Raw genomic sequence first — 19,836 nt, forward strand, 5'->3', positions numbered from 1 at the left:
CCACTCCTGATGGCACAGAACTCTAATCTCAGCCCTTGAGACAGAACGATCATACATTCGAGGCCAGCCTGGGCTACTACATTCAAGGCTAGCCTGGGCTACACATTGAGAGTCTGCCTTAAAAAACAAACACAAGGGGCTGAAGAAATGGCTCAGCAGTTAAGAGCATATGCTGTTTTTGTTGGTTCCCAGCACCTACATGGTGACTCACAACCATACTTCACTTCAGGGCCAGGGAATTCTATGCCCTCTTCTGGAATTCCACAGATACCAGGCATCTATGTGGTATACACACATACATGCAGGAAGAACACATATCCTCATAAAATAAATCTTTTTTTATTAATTGTTTGAAATAACCCTTCAAACAATGGGACAAAGGGTTATTTAAAGTCCAGGGTCAAGCTGGATGTACAGCCTAATCAATAAAGTGTCTGCTGTATAAGCACAAGGACCTAAGTCCCGTCCCTAGGACCCACATTAAACAGCTCAATGTGGCAGCATTCTCTTGTAATTAGTTCCAGTGCTGGGAAGGCAGAGACAGCCCAGGTTCCAGTGAGATACCCTCTCTCAAAAAACCAAGGTTGATTATGTCCAGAGAACCAAGGTTGATTTCTGGTATCTGCCCACAGGTAAACACACACACACACACACACACACACACACATAAGTAAATAAATCTTTAAAAATAAAGTCAAGCTTCCATTCAGTGTTAAAAGGAAGTGAGCTGGCTGGGCAATGGTAGCACACATCTTTAATTCCAGCACTCAGGAGGCAGAGGCAGAGGGGCAAAGGCAAGTGGATCTCTATGAGTCTACAGCCTGATCTACAGAGCAAGTTCCAGGACAATACAGAGGAAATAGCCAGGAATACAGAGAAACCCTGTCTCAAAAAACAAACAAACAAAACAAACAAAAAAGGAAAAAAGGAAGTGAGCATCAAATCAGGAAAAGACACAGAAGATCCTTAACCTAAATGAAATAAACCATTCTGAAAAGCCACAGACTGTGGTTCCAGGTTGAGCCTTCTGGAAAAAAGTGAACTACAGAAACAGGAAAAGAGAAAAAACAGAAATAGTCTTAGTGGGCAGGGGGGAGGATGAGCTATGTGGCAAAGCATAAATGGAAATATGGGTTAATTTAAGTGTAAGAGCTAGTTAGTAACAAGCCTGAGCTATTGGCCAATCATTTATAATTAATATAAGCCTCTCTGTGATAATGTGGAAACAGCTGGCCAGACAGGGAAACTTCTACCTGCATATGGTACCCAATGTGGGGCTGAAATTTCCACATAAAACCTGACGAGGCTTAAAAAAGGATTCTAGACACACAAGAACAGAGTCAAGTGTGGCTTCTTGGTAGCTGTCTTTTCTCTTGTGGGCTCTGCTTGCTGGCAGTGAACAGAGGCACAACTCCTTTAAGAGACAGCTCCCTGGATTGGTGTTAGTGGCAAAAATGGTTGGCTCTTTTAAGAGGTCCTACTACCAAACGCTTATATGGAATTTATGAGCAGCCAGCAGCACACTACTCTGGGTAGCATGGACCCAGAAACTCCCTATAGTTTGGGCGGTAAACATGGCTCCCAGAACTGGCGATAAACGTACCTCCATCATGAGACTAGCCTTTCAGGGACTGAGGTGGGGTTGGGGGTTGGGAGGAGAGGCAGTATCAGCATGCCATGATCTAAGTTATACAGCAGTTTTTTGCTCATGCAGACAAAAAAAAAAAAAGGTTACAGATGCACAAAGGACAGATTCAGACAAAAAGAACTTCTGAACAGGTCATAGTGTGTTTAAAAATACAAGTAGGCTTGGGATAGAAAAGAAAAAGGGTAAAGAAAGTCCTTAAGCCGGGCGGTGGTGGCGCACGCCTTTAATCCCAGCACTCGGGAGGCAGAGGCAGGCGGATCTCTGTGAGTTTGAGGCCAGCCTGGGCTACCAAGTGAGTTCCAGGAAAGGCACAAAGCTACACAAGAGAAACCCTGTCTCGAAAAACCAAAAAAAAAAAAAAAAAAAAAAAAAGTCCTTAAAAAAGAATAGAGTGCCGGGCGGTGGTGGTGCACACCTTTAATTTCAGCACTCGGGAGGCAGGGGCAGGCAGGTCTCTGTGGATTCAAGGCCAGCCTGGTCTACAGAGAGAGTTCCAGGACAGGCTCCAAAGCTATGCAGAGAAAACCTGTCTCAAGAAAACCAAAAAAAAAAAAAAAAAAAAAAAAAAAGAACTAGAGTAATAAAAAAATATAATAAGCCACATAAAGATGGAAAATACACAGAGAGTCTGGATTATGTATATTATTGTGTTGTCTTTAAATTTTTTGGCTGCTGAAATACCTTGGATTATGAAAACCGCTATATTAAACCAACCTATATATTTTAAAATTATCTTGACTTCAAAATTTAAGTCAAAAGATGTGTTACTTTGGGAGAGACGTTATGCTTTTATTTCCACAGGAAATGAGAGGCTGTGGATTTATTTCGGGTTAAGAAAAATCAGATTTGATCGAGGAGGACCCCCCTGAAAAATCTCCAATGGGAACAAATGGCCCAGATGATCCAACATTTCAGAGTGCCTCTGTTGCAGTTTCCTCTGAGTTCTGCATCCAGAACAGCTTCCAGGCTGCTGGCTAAGATGATCTAGCCTCATAGAATACTCCAGTCAGGACTTGACCATAACCCTAAATTTTCTCAGGGCCCCTCAAAGATTACCAGCACCCCCAATCAGCAGAGAACTATGCCCATATTCTCAAAAGATGGGTCATGGATATTTATTATCATTTAAGGGGGGGGGTTGGGTACAAGTTGTTATTGTTAATAGTCAGGAGAAAGGCTGAACAAAGGAGATTAGATTCAGGGATCTTGTTTTGAAAAGAAAAAGGGGGCTATAGAAATGACAGGATAAAAACCTGGTAGTTGTGGTGCATACCTTTAATCCCAGCACTTGGGAGGCAGAGGCATGAGGATCTCTGTGAGTTCGAGGCCACCCTGGTCTACTGAGTGAGCTCCAGGACAGCCAGAGCTGTTACACAGAGAAACCCTGTTTCAAAAAGAAAAAAAAAATTAAGATAAAAGGGTACATTATTGAATCTACTTTAATCCAAAAAATTTCTATTAATCTTAATTATTTTATATTGGCATGGATTTTGGCTTATTAATACAAATTTAAAGTTAATTTTGTTATACTGTATGTATATTTCTACTGTTGTTTAAGGTATTGTGTTTATACAGAACATTTAAAAATGTAATGTATAATGAAGAAATACAGATTAATAGTCATCTATAATAGTCAAACTTATAGTCATGTTAGATATGTTTTCAAGGTCATAAACAGGCATATTGAGATAGATGGTCTTAAAACACTTTAAAGGCCGGGCGGTGGTGGCGCACGCCTTTAATCCCAGCACTCGGGAGGCAGAGCCTGGCGGATCTCTGTGAGTTCAAGGCCGGCCTGGGCTACCAAGTGAGTCCCAGGAAAGACGCAAAGCTACACAGAGAAACCCTGTCTCGAAAAATCAAAAAAAAAAAAAAACACTTTAAAGACCTATAGAATATGGCATTTAATGTTTAATAACTTAAGGCTTTTCACGACAGTGAGACACGTCTGCTCCTGCTGGTCCAGTTTGCACAGTAACTGTCAGCAATTGAAGCAAGGGCAATTTCTAGCCCATATGGCTAGCTTTTGCCATAAAGAAAACAAATTCCATACAGAGTTTCTTCAATGCCCATTATCTTTTCTGAAGTAGATTGGTGCTTTGCCACCACTGCCTGGCGAAATGTGGGTTAATTTAAGTGTAAGAGATAGTAACAAGTCTGAGCTATTGACTGAGCATTTACAATTAATATAAGCCTCTATGTGGTAATTTGGGAATGGCTGCTGGAACAGGGAAACTTCTGCCTACAGGAAGGTGAGCAGGAACAGCAGGTAATTCTCTGTGTGATGTGCTGATAATGAACAGTGGACATGTCATTTTATATTTGTCCAAATCTGAAGCATGTGACTGACAAGTGTGAGGCCCAGTGTGAACCTTGGATTTGGGCAGCAGTGTGTCTGTCCCTGTCTGTTCATTGGTATAATCCCCCCCCCCCACTACTGTGACATATTACTAAAGAGAAAATGGGACTGAGGAAGAAAGCAGATGTGTGAGAACTAGAAACCTATTTTCTCCACAATTTTGGGTTTGTTTTGGTTTTAATTATTTGTTTGTTTGTTTGTTTGTTTATGTTTTTTCAAGACGGGGTTCTCTGTGTATCCCTGGCTGTCCTGGAACTTGCTCTGTAGACCAGCCTGGACTGAAGCTCATAGAGATCCATCTGCTTCTGCCTCCCAAGTGCTGGGATTAAAGGTGTGTGCCACCACCACCTGCATATTTATTTTTATTTTGTGCATGTATCCAGAATGCATGTATGTATGCCATGTGTATGTTGGTACCTGAGGAAGTGAGTAAAGAGTGTTGGATCCCCTGGAAATGGATTTACAAATGATGGTGAGCGACCATGGAGGTGGTGGGAATTGAACCTGGGTCCTCTGCAAGAGCAACAAGTGCTCTTAACCACCAAGCCATCTCTCTAGCCATTTGTTTATTTATTTATTATTTATTTTGAGGCAGAGTCTCACTATGTAGCTCTGGCTGGTCTGAAACTCACAGAGATCTTCCTATTACCACCTCCCAAGTGGTGGGATTAAAGATGTGTGGCATAAGTTTTTTTACTTGTTTGTTTGGAGAGAGAGTCTCACATAGTCCAAGCTGGCCTCAAAGTTGCTATGTGGGTAAAAAATAATAATAATAATAATAGTCCTGAACTTCTGATCCTCATGCCTCTACTTCCCAGTGCTGGGAGTACAGTCATGCCCTGTCATGCCATATTTATGCACTGCTGGGGATCAAACTGAGGACATTGTATATGCTAGACTATCAGTCCACAGACTGAAACACAGTCCCAGGCCTTGTGCACATTTTTTTTTCTGTAAACCCAAAACTGCTCATAAAAATACATTTAATTATTTATAAAAAGCTATTTCATAAGAAAAAGTACTGGGTAGGGAGGAGATATTTTGCTAGGTGCCAAGGGCAGGGCCTACTCCATACAACCCTGGCAGGCCTACCGTGTGATGACCGCCATGGTGTGGAAACTGATACTGCTGCTGCTGCTCTGGGATGGACCCACATTCCAGAACAGGAAGACAAAGATGACTTTAGCCCACCAGGTGAGCTCAGGCCATGCCTCTGCCTCCCGAGTGCTGGGATCGAACGTGTGCTCCACCACCACTCCTGCTGGACTCTGCACGCTCTCTTGCACTCTCCCCACACCTCATCCTTCCCTAGTACCATCTGCCTTTTCTGTCTTCCCCTTTTCCAGGTCAGACAACATGTCTTGAGTTGAAGGGTAGTTGATTTAAGGGAGCCAGAGTGGGTGGAGGCAGTCTGAATGGAGAATCAGTTCTGGGGCCTGGGTCTGCCCAACTGCCCTGGCGTAGGTAAACAGAATCTGGAAGTTTCAGGGGGTCTGAAAGATGTGTGAGCACAATTCCAAGTGTCAGAGGGACTGCTGTGTCACAACAGCTTGAACCCATAGAAATCCTGCACCGCCCAGACTGTGTTTTTGCAATGTGTGCCCTGGAGGAAGGTGACTGGGGCCCTAGTGACACCTAGGGAGGGAGAGAAACCAGCAGGGGACACCTTCTGGCCACTCCTACCTGCTTTTGGATGAGCTAGAGGAAGTGGCCCCTGGTGGGAATAGAGGGTCCCCAAGGGTGGTAGAGGGATGGGGGTCCCTGGCAGCAGAGAATGATGGTCCCCTACTCCCTCACAGGCAAACGGGCACCTCTGTGAAGAACACTCAGAATGCCGCAGCAAGTGCTGTATCAGGACCAGCCACAGGCCAAACAAGTTCTGCTCACCCAAGTCCATCTTCTTGCAGTGTGTATCTTGGCGCAAGGTGAGCATGGAACTAGGGGACAGGTGAGGGGCCACTCCACGGGGGCGGGGTCCCTGGGGAGAGGGACACCCTCACTGGGGCTAGATGATATCTGACCATCTCTCTCCAGCAAGAAGGGGACAAATGCCAAAACCACTCGGAGTGCTGGAGCCTGTGCTGCCTCCCGCTGAGCGAGAACAGCCCTCTCCGCTGCACAAAGAGAACTGGCCTGCTGGCCTTGTGCCTGCCAGTGGTAAGTTGCCATCCCAACCCCCACCTACTGAAGCTGTAGAGGGGAGGAGGGGTGGAGGGTTGTGTGTAAAACCAAATCCCACCAACAGAGGGCACAGCGGCTGCCTGTAGTTAGTGTCCATATCCTCCATAAAGTGGAGGAGACAGCTGGAGCAGACTGGGGGAGAGGGGGGCACGGCTCCTGGACCAGGCACTGAGCCCTCTGGGTGTGAAGATACACAATGATAAAGGCCTGTTGATCCCACCTGGAGGGACCAGACATTTGCAAGCCAGGAAGCAGCTGGTGTTGGAACTGCCAAGAGCTGGAGTAGACAGAACCAGTCTTCAGGCCCACAAGAGCGTGTGACTATAGCTGTGCATATGCGTTGTATTTGTCTGTTCTGTCTGTCTGTCTCTGTCTCATAGCTCTGTCTCTGTCTGTCTGTCTGTCTGTGGTGTCTATCAAGTAAGGGAACCATTACAACTGCCAAGCAGAAAAGGTCTCCCGACTTCTCTCCTTCTCTTCTATTCTCTACTGGCCCTTGGCAGAGCCAGAGGACAAAAGCTCACAGAACAATGTCTATGAAGGATGGGGCTTGTGGGAGTCAGCAGCGTGACTGTGCATGGGCTTCGTGCACCGCGGGTGCCATGTGGAGTTAAGTACGTATTTTGCTGTTAGACATCATAATACTGTTGGTGCACAGGGGTCTATGGCTCCTAAGGTTAAGAATAGGCACCTGCCAGGAGAGCCCCGTCTGTTGGGTCTGCTTTACCTTGATTACCACGTGGGACATCCTGGCACAGTTTAAATAAAGGAAAGAGTCAGGTAGTCTCGTCCACAGTGTCCATGCCTGGACAGGGGTGCTGTGGTTAGTGCTTAGGATCAAGCTCATGAGATTTTTCTCTCTGATCTTTGCTGTCCTTTAGTGAATGAACATGAGCTTGTGCGACACAGAACTAAAACTGGACTTCAGAGAACAGAGAGTGCTCTGCTCACATCCATACTGTTCCCCTTTTTGGGTTTCTGGAAATCTGTAGGAATTAGAGATGTCTGTTGCTTATTGTTAATATGAACTTGAGTCCTACAGCATGAAGCTTCTGGGGACAAATCATAGGATTGCTGCAAAATTACTGCACATAAATAAAAACTACTGATTGATGAGGAAGTAGCTTGTCTAGCCCATGTTTTTTCAATAATAAAAGCATGAAAATCTTTAGAAACACTGAAGACCCATTTGGGTCTGCTCAACTCTGTAGCAGTCGGGGCTCTATGGCCATTATTACTTGTGGAGAGTGAGACTGGGGCAGAACTTTCAGGATGGCCACTGCACCAGCCCCTGCCATCCTGCAGCAGTCTCCGTGACAAAGCTGTGACCATGCATTTTGTCACTGGAGGTAAACCTAAGTTGGCCATCCCAAAGGAAAAGTTTGCCTTGAACAAACTGCCTGTAGCCATACTATATAACAGAAGCTAGTCCCGGCCCCAGGGTCAGCCATGCTGGACTTTCCAGAGCACCAGACCTGTTTCCATATAGGCTGTCTTTGTCAGCTTCTCCAACGTGAGCTGCTGAGGTCCTCCTTGCCCTCCAACTCTGACCCAGGTTTACCTTGCTGCCCACACTTGTCCATGCTGAGCTGGCTGTGCCTGTGTGTCCTTCCTTCTTCCTCTCTTCCTGATGAGCCCTCTGTGGAAGGGGGTCCCCCAGTTCCCTTCGGCTCATGAGTCCAACACCTGCCTGATATTTTCCCAGACCCCTCATATCTAGTGCCCTGGACCTCTGCCATGCTTCACTTTGGCTGCTGGGTTTTTGAGGGGGACTATCCCAGTCTCTGGTCTTCCTGCACTGTCTGGTCCTCAGGGTCTTGTGCCCATTTCTGACTTTCCCTGTGCATTGCTGAGGAATGTGGAGATGATAATATGAACAAGGCTGCTGTTGGGATCACCAAAAGAGTTTGAGATATTAGTGTACTTCAAGAAAATGGTTCAAACACAAGATGTGGCCCAGCCTGGCCTGCTCAAGGCTGTACCCCAGTACCACAAAAGAAGACGACTTTTGGTTATTAGCTTAATATTAATATATTTATTACATCAACTATAAGACAAACTATATAAATGTATAATTTCAAAGTGGTAATATACAATTTTTAATAATTGCTGACATTTCTTTCTTTTTCTTTTTTTTTTCTTTTTTTTTTTTTTTTTTGGTTTTTTGAGACAGGGTTTCTCTGTGTAGCTTTGCACCTGTCCTGGAACTCGCTTTGGAGACCAGGCTGGCCTCAAACTCACAGAGATCTACCTGGCTCTGCATCCCAAGTGCTGGGATTAAAGGTATGCACCACCATGCCTGGCCCAAGAGATTTTCTTCCTAATTAAATAATTTGAAGTGGGAAGACCCACTTCTAATCTGGATCTTTGAGGTGGAAAGATCCACCTTTAATCTGGACCACACCTTCTGCTGGCAGCATACACAAAGGACATGGAAGAAGGGAGCTTGTTCTCTTTGTCAGCTTGCTCTCAGTCTTGCTAGCAAGTTCATTCCCTCACTGACATTAGAGTCTACTTCTTAGGGATCCTGGTGTATCCTGAAGGCTGCTGAGGCATCCAGCCTCATGGACTAAACAATTACTGGATTCTTGGACCTTCTGTTATACACAGCCATTGTTGGACTAGGTGGACCACAGTTTGTAAACCACTCTAAAAAATACCTCCACCTCCGTGTGTGTGTGTGTGTGTGTGTGTGTGTGTGTGTGTGTGTGTGTGTGTACACGCATATATCTTCTGTTCTTCTAGAGAACACTAATACAGTCCCTAATTCAAATGCCAATACCCATAAAGAGCCAGCTGAAGACTTGTGCATTTCTGTAACCTAATGCTGTGTAGAGCAGAAGCTGGGGGATCACTGTGCTTGCTCCCTGCCAGAATAGCCAAAATACATGGGCAGAGAGTGACAGAAGAGGGTACATAGTCAGCCTTGGGTACATAGTAAGTTCAAAACCAGCTTTGGATAAACGAGACCCTGTCTCAAAACGACGACAAACCAGTGCCCCACAGATGACTGTTAGGAAAAAGAGCAGGCTTTGCTAGGGATGCTAGCAACCCAAAAGGGAGGCTACTGTAGCCCCAAGCTCTTTTCAGGTCCTTATGGATTATCATGTGAGGATCAGTCAGGGCAAATATGCAAAAGAGTCTGTCAGCAGATTAGGGCTCTGGTGCTGACTGGTTGGTAATCGGCTGGTAATGGTGTCCTCTTAAGGGCAGGACAACCTGTGGGTCAATTTGATGTTTAATACCTGGTTTGAGGAGTTTGTTTTCTCTTTTGTTTTTGAGATAGGGTTTCCTTGTGTAGCCCTGGCTGTCCTGGATCTCACTCTGTAGACAAGGCTGCCCTTGGAACTCACAGAGATCCTCCTGCCTCTGCCTCCTGGGTGCTGTAGTTAAAGGCATGCACCACCACCCCCCGGCCTAGTTTTATTTTTTTTTAAAAGTCACAGGACTACAGGATGAAAACCGTGACCTGGGAGTGTAGAAGACACAGGAGTAAAGCAAGCAGGCGCCCTGAGTCACAGGCTTTCGATGTTTGCTTTAGAAATTACCTCCAGTGAGTTTTAACCAGTTCAAGACCCTGTGCTGTTCCAAACACAGCCACGAGATGGTGCTGTGGCCTTTGCAGAGCAGAAACACCTTGGCAGGAAGGCGTCTGAGAAAAAAATAAAACACAGGCAGCGGCAGAGCAGACTCCCCTTGTGTCTAAGCTTCTCTGTGAAGATCTGCCCCGCAACACTTGTCTTTCCTGCTGAATAGCTTCAGCTCGAGCCAAGTGGGTTGTAAACAAACACAAGGAAGAAGGGGGCCATAGCTCTGTGGAACCCCAGGCTGGAAGCCTCTGAAGACAAAGTCGCCACAGGCATTGGATCTCTGCAGTCAGAGGTCAGGGTGAGGGTTGAGACAGAAGATGTGGTCCATGGAAAGTAAACACTGGTGGGCTGTTTCAAGATACAGCAGGCTGGGTGATGATGCTGATCCCCGGAGAGCCTGCCCAGGGTAATTGTACCTCAGAAGTGCTTTATGGTTCTAATAACACGCTGGTGAAAATGGGGGTGGCTGTTGCTCAGCACATGTTTTATTCATGTCAGGAAAGACTGAAGTCTACAATTAGCATCACAGAACACAGCTTAGCAGGGCCACTGGCTTGTCCTGTGGGGTCACCACAAGCGCCCAAGCTGCCAGGTCACAAGAAGGCGAGGCTGGCAAGGCTGCTGCAGGAAGAGGACGTGTTCTGGGAGCTTAGTGTGAAGGCGGAACTGAAAAATCTACTTGTTGACTAGATGAGTGAGGAAAGACCCCAGGCAGCGATGAAAAAGAGCATGTGAGTTTATCAGATGCTATGAGGCAGATGCTTGAGGCAGGAGTTGCTGAAAGGCAACCTGGGAAGTTACTCAGAGCTTTGACAGCCTCTTAGGGGTAAGTAGAGTCTGGTAGCCCCAGTCCACTGCAGAGCACTCAGACTTGGGCAGTTTTATAGCTGGGGCACAGATGGGGAGACCTCCAGTCTTCACTCACAGCACCTCCGAATAAAGTGGGTGTTGTTTGGGGGTGATTTCACACAGCTGGAGGAGTACTGATCACGCCTCCACTTCTGAGAGCAGGTTTCTGTCCCAGCATCAGCTACTTCATACAGACTGCAGTTTCTTTCAGAGGTCTCTTGCCTTTGCTGCTACCCACTGGATCCAAGACGATGTCTATCCCCTCCCACTGACATTTCATCATGTCCTAGCCCAGCCCCACGGCTCCTTTGTCTCCACAGAAGTTGGTGTCTGGTAGCTGCTGAGGAGGCTGTTGGCGGGAGGCCAGCTGCAGGCAGGTCAGTGAGAGTTGAGAGTCACACATGACATGGGCAGCTGTGGAGTCTAATGGGCCAGTTCTGTTTCCCTGTTTCTCCTGAGGCTGACTGGGCATGTCCAGACTTGCCTTGAATTATAGTTCTGTTGTAAAATTCCTAATTCCAGTGACTTAGTTGATGCACTCTTTGCCAAGGGTTATCACCAGCTGTGTTGTGTCCTCATTGCAGGGATACTCACTGGGCCCAGGTTTTCACAGAGATGCCCCAACAGCAGAAAGTAATGTGAATCTTGCCCATCCAAGGCAATCATCTAGAAAGGAGTGTCCTACCTGAGAGTCAACACCACTCTAATGAGGTGCCAGTACTCGGTAAGGATCCGTGAGGATCTTGCATGCGCTTGGAGCTGCTCTTCCCTTGCTCAGGTCTTGAGGAAATGTGTCCCTTGGCTGTCTGTCCACATGAACCCCTTAGACACATGGATGATCTTAGCTAAAGGACACCCTTGACTGGTCGCTCACACCTAATGGTGAGTTCTGTGGCCTCTTGAAGTGGTTCTGCAAAGCCCCGGCAGTCCTGTGGCATTTGAACAGGGCCCTATGAGCAGCCCCCAATCCCACCCTTGTCAGGGCTCTGGCAGAAGATGTAAAAACAAAGTCGTTAAAAAAATTAAAAATTAAAAAAAAAAAAAAAAAAAAAAGACAGGGCGTCACTGTGGAGCCCTGGCTGGCTTAGAACATGGTATGTTCTCACAGAAATCCACCTTCCTCTGCCTCTACTGAGATCAAAGGAATGTGTGATCATACCTCGTGGACAAAATATTCTTTTTTTTTTTTTTTTAAATCCCACTCATTTCCCAGTCCTTCCACACTCACCCTCCACCCTTGTAACCTCCCCCAAAAGAAAATAAAAAATTAAAATTAAAACAAAACCAACAACATCTTGCTGACCCCTCTGGGCAGCGACCTGCTCCTTTATCAACTACACCGCCTCTCACACCCATCAGCTGTTCGTCTCCAGTGCTGCCACGCATGTACCACTCCACTCTTCTGTCCTTCCCGCCTCTCCATCACATAGTTAGTGTTGTAGTGGCATTGGAAGCTGCGATGTGTCACTCAGCAGACCCTTCTGCCCAAACAGCTTTACTTGCAAATGTTTATTGCAATGAGTCATTGGTCTGGTTCAAGCCCTCTGGCTTCTGCTACACCATCAACACTAAACTCTCTCTGAAACTCCTCTCGGGTATTTTACTGTTGCTCAGAGTCATGGCAACTCTGAGGCTATGGTTCTGCAGGACGGACCCCTTCACACACTTCAGCAACTCATAGAGGGGGTAGGTGTTGGGGTGGGCCAACTCAAAGGCCTGGATCTGGGCCTGGGTGGTCGCTACGTTGGTCAGCCTACTCCGCACCCTCCACCTTGGCCCACCAGCTCTCTCATGCTGGTGCTTTCTCCTTGCTGTGGTCACCGAGGGGCAGGGTCAGCTCAGCATGGCCCTCATCATGGCTTCAGGTGACAGCCTAGACCACAGACATCGGCATGGCCCTTGGTGGCAACAGAGGCCACGGCCATCAACATAGACCCTGGGGGCAGTAAGGCATGGACCCAGACATGGCCCTCAGTGGCAGCACAGGCCCTGGATATCACCATGGCCTCAGGTGGCAGCGCAGGCCTCTCACATCAGCCTGTTCCTCACCACTGTTGAATCTCCAGTTCCGCCTCTCTCCACAACACAAGAACTGCCCCACTTATCCTTTTCTCCCATCTCTCCACCACACACTTGCTCATCGTAGTAGCACAGAGGGCAGGCATCTGGCTGTCTCACCAAGTACTCTGGATACTCAGATGTTGGAATCACTCTGATGAAGCAGATAAGGAAAGCAGACGAATCTCTGTTTGAGGCCAACCTGGTCTACGTATCAAGTTCCAGGACAGCCTGGTCTACATAGAGAGACCCACTCTCAAGAAACAAAAGATGAGGAAGGGTAAGTGCAGTCTCTTCTGATCCAGGGCATCCTGGGAGGAAGCACATAGCTGAAAGACCAATCTGGATCATGACTTTCTGGGATACAGGGGAACGTTCCCCTCTGCCACCCAATCCATAGCATCACTGTGTTCATTCTGGGGCTTGGGTAGCATGTGGTTGTGGAGCACTCACAGTTATTGTCAGCAGAGCAGCCGTGACTCTTTGCAAGAGACCTCCAACATCTGGGTTGATTGCTGATGTTTCCTCACAGAAGGAAGGGGACAAGGAGGGTCATTGCCCCCCCCCCCCCCCCCCGTTCTAGGTGCTCCCTCTTGCGCCTCTTGGTCACTTCTAGGTAATTTGCCCTAACTGAGCATGGCCTAGCGGTTCAGGAAGGTACTGGGGTATAAAAGCTGGGGAGATCAACCACGGGGCAGCCCATCTATGCAGCTCTAAGTTGTTCTTTTGAGTTCTCATTCATGTTAGGATTTTTTGGTGATGCAGCTGCTTTAAGGCACCCCTTATTCTGTAAGAAAGCCCAAGGACTCTGGTGGAACCCTACTTTGGTTTGTCATTGGGGTCCTATCACCCCGGCCTAACATTCAGCAAGGTGACTTGATTAAGAATTCACTTCCGGACCGGAGAGATGGCTCAGAGATTAAGAACACTGCTTGCTCTTCCAAAGATCCTGAGTTCAATTCCCAGCAACCACATGGTGGCTCACAACCACCTGTAATGAGATCTGGCGCCCTCTTCTGGCCTGCAAGGATACGTGCAGACAGAACACTGTATACATAATAAATAAATAAATCTAAAAAAAAAAAAAAAAAAAAAAAGACTTCACTTCTAAACCCAGGCAGGACACAGTGACAATTACACCAAGTCAGATGTACAGGTGGGTGCTGAGCTTCATCTGCATGCGCAGGTGGCACTATCCTGCACAAATGTGGAAGAAGGCCACTGGCTACCTCTAACCCCAGGCATTCTAAGTTTCATTTACTGGGCAAAGGGTTAACCTAGTTCTGCATGGTGCTACTACACGTGGTAACATGTTCCCAGGAGCTGCAAACCTCATGCACAAAAAGTAAAAACTTGAAGGGTGGGTTCCATGCAGAAAACCTGGCAAACTCTGGTACTATGGGCTGCCATGGCCAGGATGGTGAGGGTTCATGTGTCTCTGAGGTCAGCAGAGTTCCACGCAGATAGGGAGGGGGTGGTGCAGCAGAGGTGCCACCCACAAAAACACAGCCCCAAGGGAAACAAGGGTGAGCAGCCCCACACTGTCTCAGGATGTCCCTGAGGCACTTGGAAGCCCAGAGCCTCCTACCCCAGGGAGGGATACAGACAGTGAGATACCTGCCTCCGAGCCACACAAGACACTGGACCACATTTCTTCCAAATCAAGGCTGTATTTATCACTGTTGATTGACATGAAAACAGACTGTTTAAAATAACCAGAGTCCACGGTGGAAACACAGGGCCAGCAGGAAGGGACCAAACAAAGCAGACGGGGCTGCTGTATGTTGATTCCGCATAAAAGCGGTGGTCAGGAAACCAAAAAGGACAGCTGACAACACTTGGAAAAAGCTTGAGAGGGTCTGAATGCAAAACCAAAGCCAAGGAGCTGCTTGGACAGGCTGAGTGGTGGGGCGGGGGCGGGGAGGGCAGCCCCCAGACAGGTGCTGGGGCGCAGGAGGAAGAAAACGAACCTTTTTCTTGGAACCAACTTCTGAGATTCTGTCTGGCTTACACAGATCCAGAGAACACTGCACTAAGGTTAGCACATGGGCACAGGTTTGTCCTCGTAACTAGGATAAGTCCTGAAATCTGCTTCAGTCTAAGCAGATGCCCAGAAGTGTGGCTCTCTGGGAGGTCCAACCACCCTCCAGGAAGCCCAGACGCTGTCTCCCCCTACACATCCTGTCTTGCCTCCGAGGCTTGCATAGTTGAAGGATAGACGCGGCAGTTACTCTGCTGCCCGAGTGGGTTTTTGTGACCACGTACACAAATAACCAGAGGGGTTTCTAGAAACTTGTTATAGACTGTCCAGGTTAAGAATTTAATAAGTTTTATAATTATATCAACAGAATATTTACATTTTTTTCTAAAAAACAAACCAAAGAAATCCTCTTACACCTATGCATAATAGAATAAGGCAGAAAACCCAAAGTTTTGTACATTATTATTAATTATTATTTTAATATATATCTGTAACTTCGGTTCCAAGTACCAAGGGAAGGCCAGGGCCGGGCCTGAGTGCGGAGCCTCACAGTGCGCTGGACAGAAAGACCGTTTCTTTCCATAAATAAGACAAACTCTGGGGCTCAAATGGGATCTGAGAAGTGAAACTGTAAATCCCAACTAAAAATTCTTTTTTTGGTTCTTTAAAATGTCGTTAGAGCACAAAATTAAGAAAAATACAAAACCATTAAAAATGCTTGTCACCTGGGGGAGAGGTGGGGAGGTACAAAGCTAAATTTTTCCCAGTGACCTAATCGCAAGCTCGGAAAATGAAGTCACCCCCAGAAAAGCGTAAGGTCCTCGACTACACAAGCAAGCCGCAGCGTGGAGCGAGCTGCGTTGCTCCTGGACTCCTGGGAACTGTGCTCAGGTCCCAGGAATTTAAGTGAGCCAGTCCACTCCGCTGGGACTACCGCGCCTCCACTTCGGGCGGGTTGCACGTCGCGGGAGAGTAGTCGCGCGCCTCGCCAGGCCCGAGCGCCAGCGGCGTCGTCCTGGGGCGCGCGGGTGGCGTGGACACCCCACCTGCAGCCACCAGGGGAGGAGGTGCACCAAGTGCGGCGGCAGCCGGCGGGGTCCGGGCCAGAAGTGCGCCGTGCAGCGCGCCAGGAGTCAGGCGCGGGTAGTGCATCGCAGGCAAGAGCGAGGCGTCTGGGTCCGGCGCGCGGGCTCGCTCCAGCTCCTCCCGGCGCACGTCCCGCAGGCGGTCGGGGCTGTAGTCGTGAGGCTCGCGGTCGCGGTAGGCGCGCTCGGAGAGCTCGAAGGGAGCGGAGCCCACAGCGGACGTCGGGGCGGGAAAGGTGCGGCGCGGCAGTTCTAGGCCCCGGTAGGTGTCGCGCGGCGGGTCCCACACGAAGCCCGACGTGCCCAGGCCCAGATGTGTGGCTGTGGAGTGCACGCTGACGCCTGTGAGCTCTGGTGTTTCGTCTTCCCTGCGTTCCTCCTTTACCTTCACGTCGCCCTGGGGCCGCTCAGGCGTCTGCTTCCCGGACTCCCGACCCAACAGGCCTGCCAGGCGCAGGCAGTCACCCAGGGCTGCCTTGCAGTAGGGCGATGGAGGTCGTGCAGCCAGCTTGGCACCATCCTCTTTGCCAGGTGAGTGGCTCTCCTTGACACGAGGCTCAGCCTCGCGGTCTGTGAGGATCCCAGGGCGGCCCAGCTCACCGGGGCCCCGCTGCAGGAGGCTGCTGATGGGGTGGCCCACTGCGGCTGCAGGCGAGCCATGGCTCAGCAGGCGCGTCTTCTCCAGGAGGTCCCTGGGGACGACAGGATAGAGCCATCACCTAGAGCAGCTATAGCTCCTAGAAAGCTGTTTGTCAAGTTTCTGTGACCTCAAGATTCCTGCTGTCTGGAGCTCTGCACCCTGGGCTCCAGGGCTTGTCCAGTGTTACAAGTACCCCAGCTGTGAACACTGTTGACATCCCTTCCCTGGTTACTGGCTACAGTTCTCTGTACTGCCCTGGGTGGCTCCAGCAGGGCAAACTGCTTGAGTTCTCCCACTTGGGGTGGGGGATAGGGAGGCAAGGCAACATGGCTACCCCAATCCTGGAACTCCCTGCTCAAAAGTAAGCATTCTCAGGCTCAGGGGTGTGCAGTTGCTTTCTGGTGATTTAACCACAGATGGCTATCTGCCTTAAATTCCCTCAGCACCAGCCTAATAATGCAGGCCTGTAATTCCAGCAGAGAGGCTTAGACTGGAGGACTGAAAGGTTCAAGACCAGCTATAGAGTTCAAGGTTAGCCTGGGCCACTTGCCCCAGGGCTCTTGAGGGTCCTGTGGTAGGGATACTGCCACCAGAGGGCCAGGAGAGGATCCTGAAAACACTTCTCTACATCAGTCTTTCTGGTAGGGTCCCCAGCTGTGCCTACACCAGGCTCTTCTCCCACATTTGCTCCTAGTATAGAAGTCTGGGGCAGGCCCAGGGCTGTCCTCACCTAGTTTAGTCTGTCACACTGGCCAGCTCTGCTCTCACCAGGCAAAGGACCCTGAGCCCCAGAGCCTGACCCCAGAGAGCACCTAAGGAGGACTGTGCCTGCTGCAGGAACTGCATGGATCAGAGTAGGCTTTACCTCCCATGGAGAGGCCCTGATCTTCACCCCACCTTCAGTTCCGTCCTCAGTGCCGACAGTGGGCTGCAGCACATGCGTAGGCCTGCGGCCACCCTGAGTTCTGGGCACTCTGACCCACACATCTGCTCGGCACCTCTCCTCCCTTGTAAGCTCTTCCCTCCAACCGACTTCAGCTACTGCGGAAAGCAGTCTGTGGGGCAGCCCTCACCCAGGCCAGGCTCCCAGGACCTGCCTTTGACCTGACCTCACTGGGTGTGGACTTTAGTCCCAGCACTAGGAAGGCAGAGGCAGAAGGATTTCCGTGAGTTAGAGGATCACATGGGGAGATTGTATAGGGAGCTGGAACTCACTGTCTACAAGTCTCCCCATCTCAAAAAAAAAAAAAAAAAAAAAGAGTTCCCTTGTTATTCCCATGAAACATCCCCATCCTTACTGCAGAAGAGGCAGACACCAAAAAGGTTCACTGCTTAGGGTTTACTGGGCTTTGGGGCATACTGCCTGGGCAAGCTCCTAGGAGCATCAACCAAGCAGGTTTGACCCAGGGCTGCCTGTTAAAAACACCTATTACGTTGATTTTAGTAGCCTATACCTTTCCCAGATATAACACATAGCCAAAGTGCACCCCTATCAACAAGAGCCTTGTATTGGGGACATCTGTGGAGAAAGGGACCCTGAAACTCTAGGTTTGCCTCCACCTGGAGACCTTTCCTCTCTGCTAGTATTTAAGCCAGGGAGGTCTTTACTTTTGTAAAGTAGGTCTTTTAAACACAGCTCCCTCAGAGCCCTCAGGGGAGTCTAGCCATGGTCCCTCTGCCAGGTCAGTACCCTGGAGTCTGGTTAAGAAATTGTGGGGTACTGACTTACCCAGGGACCACGGCTCTGCACAATACCAACATGGGAAGCATTAGGATAGGTGAAGGGAAGGGCTGGAGCAAGGAATAAGGGGGGGTGGAGTAAGGACTGGGTGGGGTGGGTGTATACAGAAGAAGTGGGAGGAGAGGGGCGGGCAGAGTCAGGAACAAAGTAGACCTCAAGGGGTTAAGGACCTAAAAACTGAGAAACTCCCGACAGGAAGGTTGGCGTGTTGGTCCAGGAAGTCCCTGATAGAAAAAACCTGCATTGGGATCTTCCACCCTAAAAGCTCCCTTTTCTGCCTTATAAACCCCCAAGCTCCTGGGCCTGGGCACCCAGTCTCCACTCCCACAGAGAGTGCTGCTCTCCATGTTCTGACTGAAGGCATCTGCTTCTGTAGAAGTCAGTCTCCTCATTTTTATGTTGACTTGCTCAATCTAGAGCTAACATTTGGTGCTGAAACCCAGGGGGCTTGGGGGTCCTGCACCCCTTCCTCTGAGTAACCTTTCCTCCTGCCCCTTAGCCATCTCCCTACCTTTTCTGACACCAATCTCACCCAGGGCTGCTCACCTGGCATACTACCTGAAACCTCTGGGTCTTTGTGCCCTTTGTCTCCATGTGCAGTGCAAGCCACATTCTGAGGTTTTAGTGGTGTGCCGTATAAACTCAGTTTGACTCTTCCTGGTCTGCCCACCTCTAGAGCAGAGGCCTTTGCCACTCCCCACCCCAGTGCATCCAACATCCACACGTTAAGGTAAAATCCAGGTTGAGTTCACAAGCGCCCTCAACTGACATCTCAGGGGTCCTCCAGCTCCCTGCCTCTCTGGCTTTGCCTGCCAGGTCACTGTCATTGGGGCCAATTGTTTCCAGTCCCTCTCTGGTTGTAGGTGACCACTTATAACCAGAAACAAGCTTCAACTTACCTGGGTAGGGTATACAATATCCATTCTAGGCACTTTTGACTTGCCTTAAACCTTTAGACATTAGTAAGCCTGTTGACTGAGGTCTGGACCCAACACAAATTGGATACTACTTTTGGCTTTCAAAGTCTCCCTGACTCAGAAAACTTCGTAAGACAGAGGGGCAACAGTTCTGCAAGTCTCTCGCCTCCCTCCATTCCTGCCATTTCCTTTATTTCTCCATTTCTGCATATCAGGTTTCTCGGTGTGTAGCCCTGGCTGGCCTGGAACTCTCTCTGTAGACCAGGCTGTCCTCAAATCTCAGAGATCTGCCTCTACCTCCTGAGTGCTAGGATTAAAAGCATTCGCAGCCCATCAAACCTAATTTCCTAAACCCTTTCTCAGACGCTAATCTGACTGATGAGGATCCTCCCTATCAAACTTTTCTCCCATTCTGCCTCTGTGCCACAGGGATGAACTGTAAAACACAGATCGATCTGGGACCTCTTCCCCCCAGGGACCCCGTAAACCCTGCCCGGTTCAGTTCTGGTCCATAGGATTGCTGAAGGTTTTAAACTATCCCAGGTGTGCTACAATAGAATCTTATCTGCTTTGGTGCCAAACAGGAACCACTGGTACCATGCCCACCCCCACCCCCCATCCTGAAACTGGGCTGGTAACATTCCTTAGGGAGATAAACATTTAAAAAAACAAGCATCTTTATCTCTTTTTCCTTCTCCTGTCTATTCTGCAACTCTGAGGGAGAAATACTGTGATCTATCTACTACACTAGCTACTCTATCAGCTACCTATGGGCCCTGCTTCCTCA

The 19,836-nt window shown here is 48.8% G+C and overlaps 2 protein-coding genes across 16 annotated transcripts in view; one reads left to right on the plus strand and one right to left on the minus strand.

Annotated features, from left to right (window-relative positions):
• Positions 1–4,796: 4,796 nt before the first annotated feature.
• On the plus strand, positions 4,797–8,007 carry Lrcol1 (leucine rich colipase like 1). The gene is given in 5 exon segments (XM_037198546.1): positions 4,797–5,201; positions 5,496–5,547; positions 5,550–5,620; positions 5,807–5,932; positions 6,042–8,007. Coding segments are annotated over 5 exon segments (507 nt in total). The 5' UTR covers positions 4,797–5,105; the 3' UTR covers positions 6,204–8,007.
• A 6,328-nt stretch (positions 8,008–14,335) lies between these two features.
• The window catches only part of Fbrsl1 (fibrosin like 1), a 90,047-nt gene continuing 84,546 nt past the window's right edge, over positions 14,336–19,836 (minus strand). For 13 of the 15 annotated variants that reach the window (XM_037198585.1, XM_037198579.1, XM_037198578.1 and 10 more), the window contains one exon: positions 14,987–16,443. In XM_037198585.1, the coding sequence (XP_037054480.1) occupies positions 15,597–16,443 (847 nt within the window). In that variant the 3' untranslated portion in view covers positions 14,987–15,596. Of the gene's footprint in view, positions 16,444–19,836 lie in introns of all 15 variants that reach the window. The other 2 variants (XM_028857044.2, XM_028857047.2) reach the window with 2 other exon arrangements.

The sequence above is a fragment of the Peromyscus leucopus genome, chromosome 23 (assembly GCF_004664715.2).
Source record: "Peromyscus leucopus breed LL Stock chromosome 23, UCI_PerLeu_2.1, whole genome shotgun sequence".
Lineage (NCBI taxonomy): Eukaryota > Metazoa > Chordata > Mammalia > Rodentia > Cricetidae > Peromyscus > Peromyscus leucopus.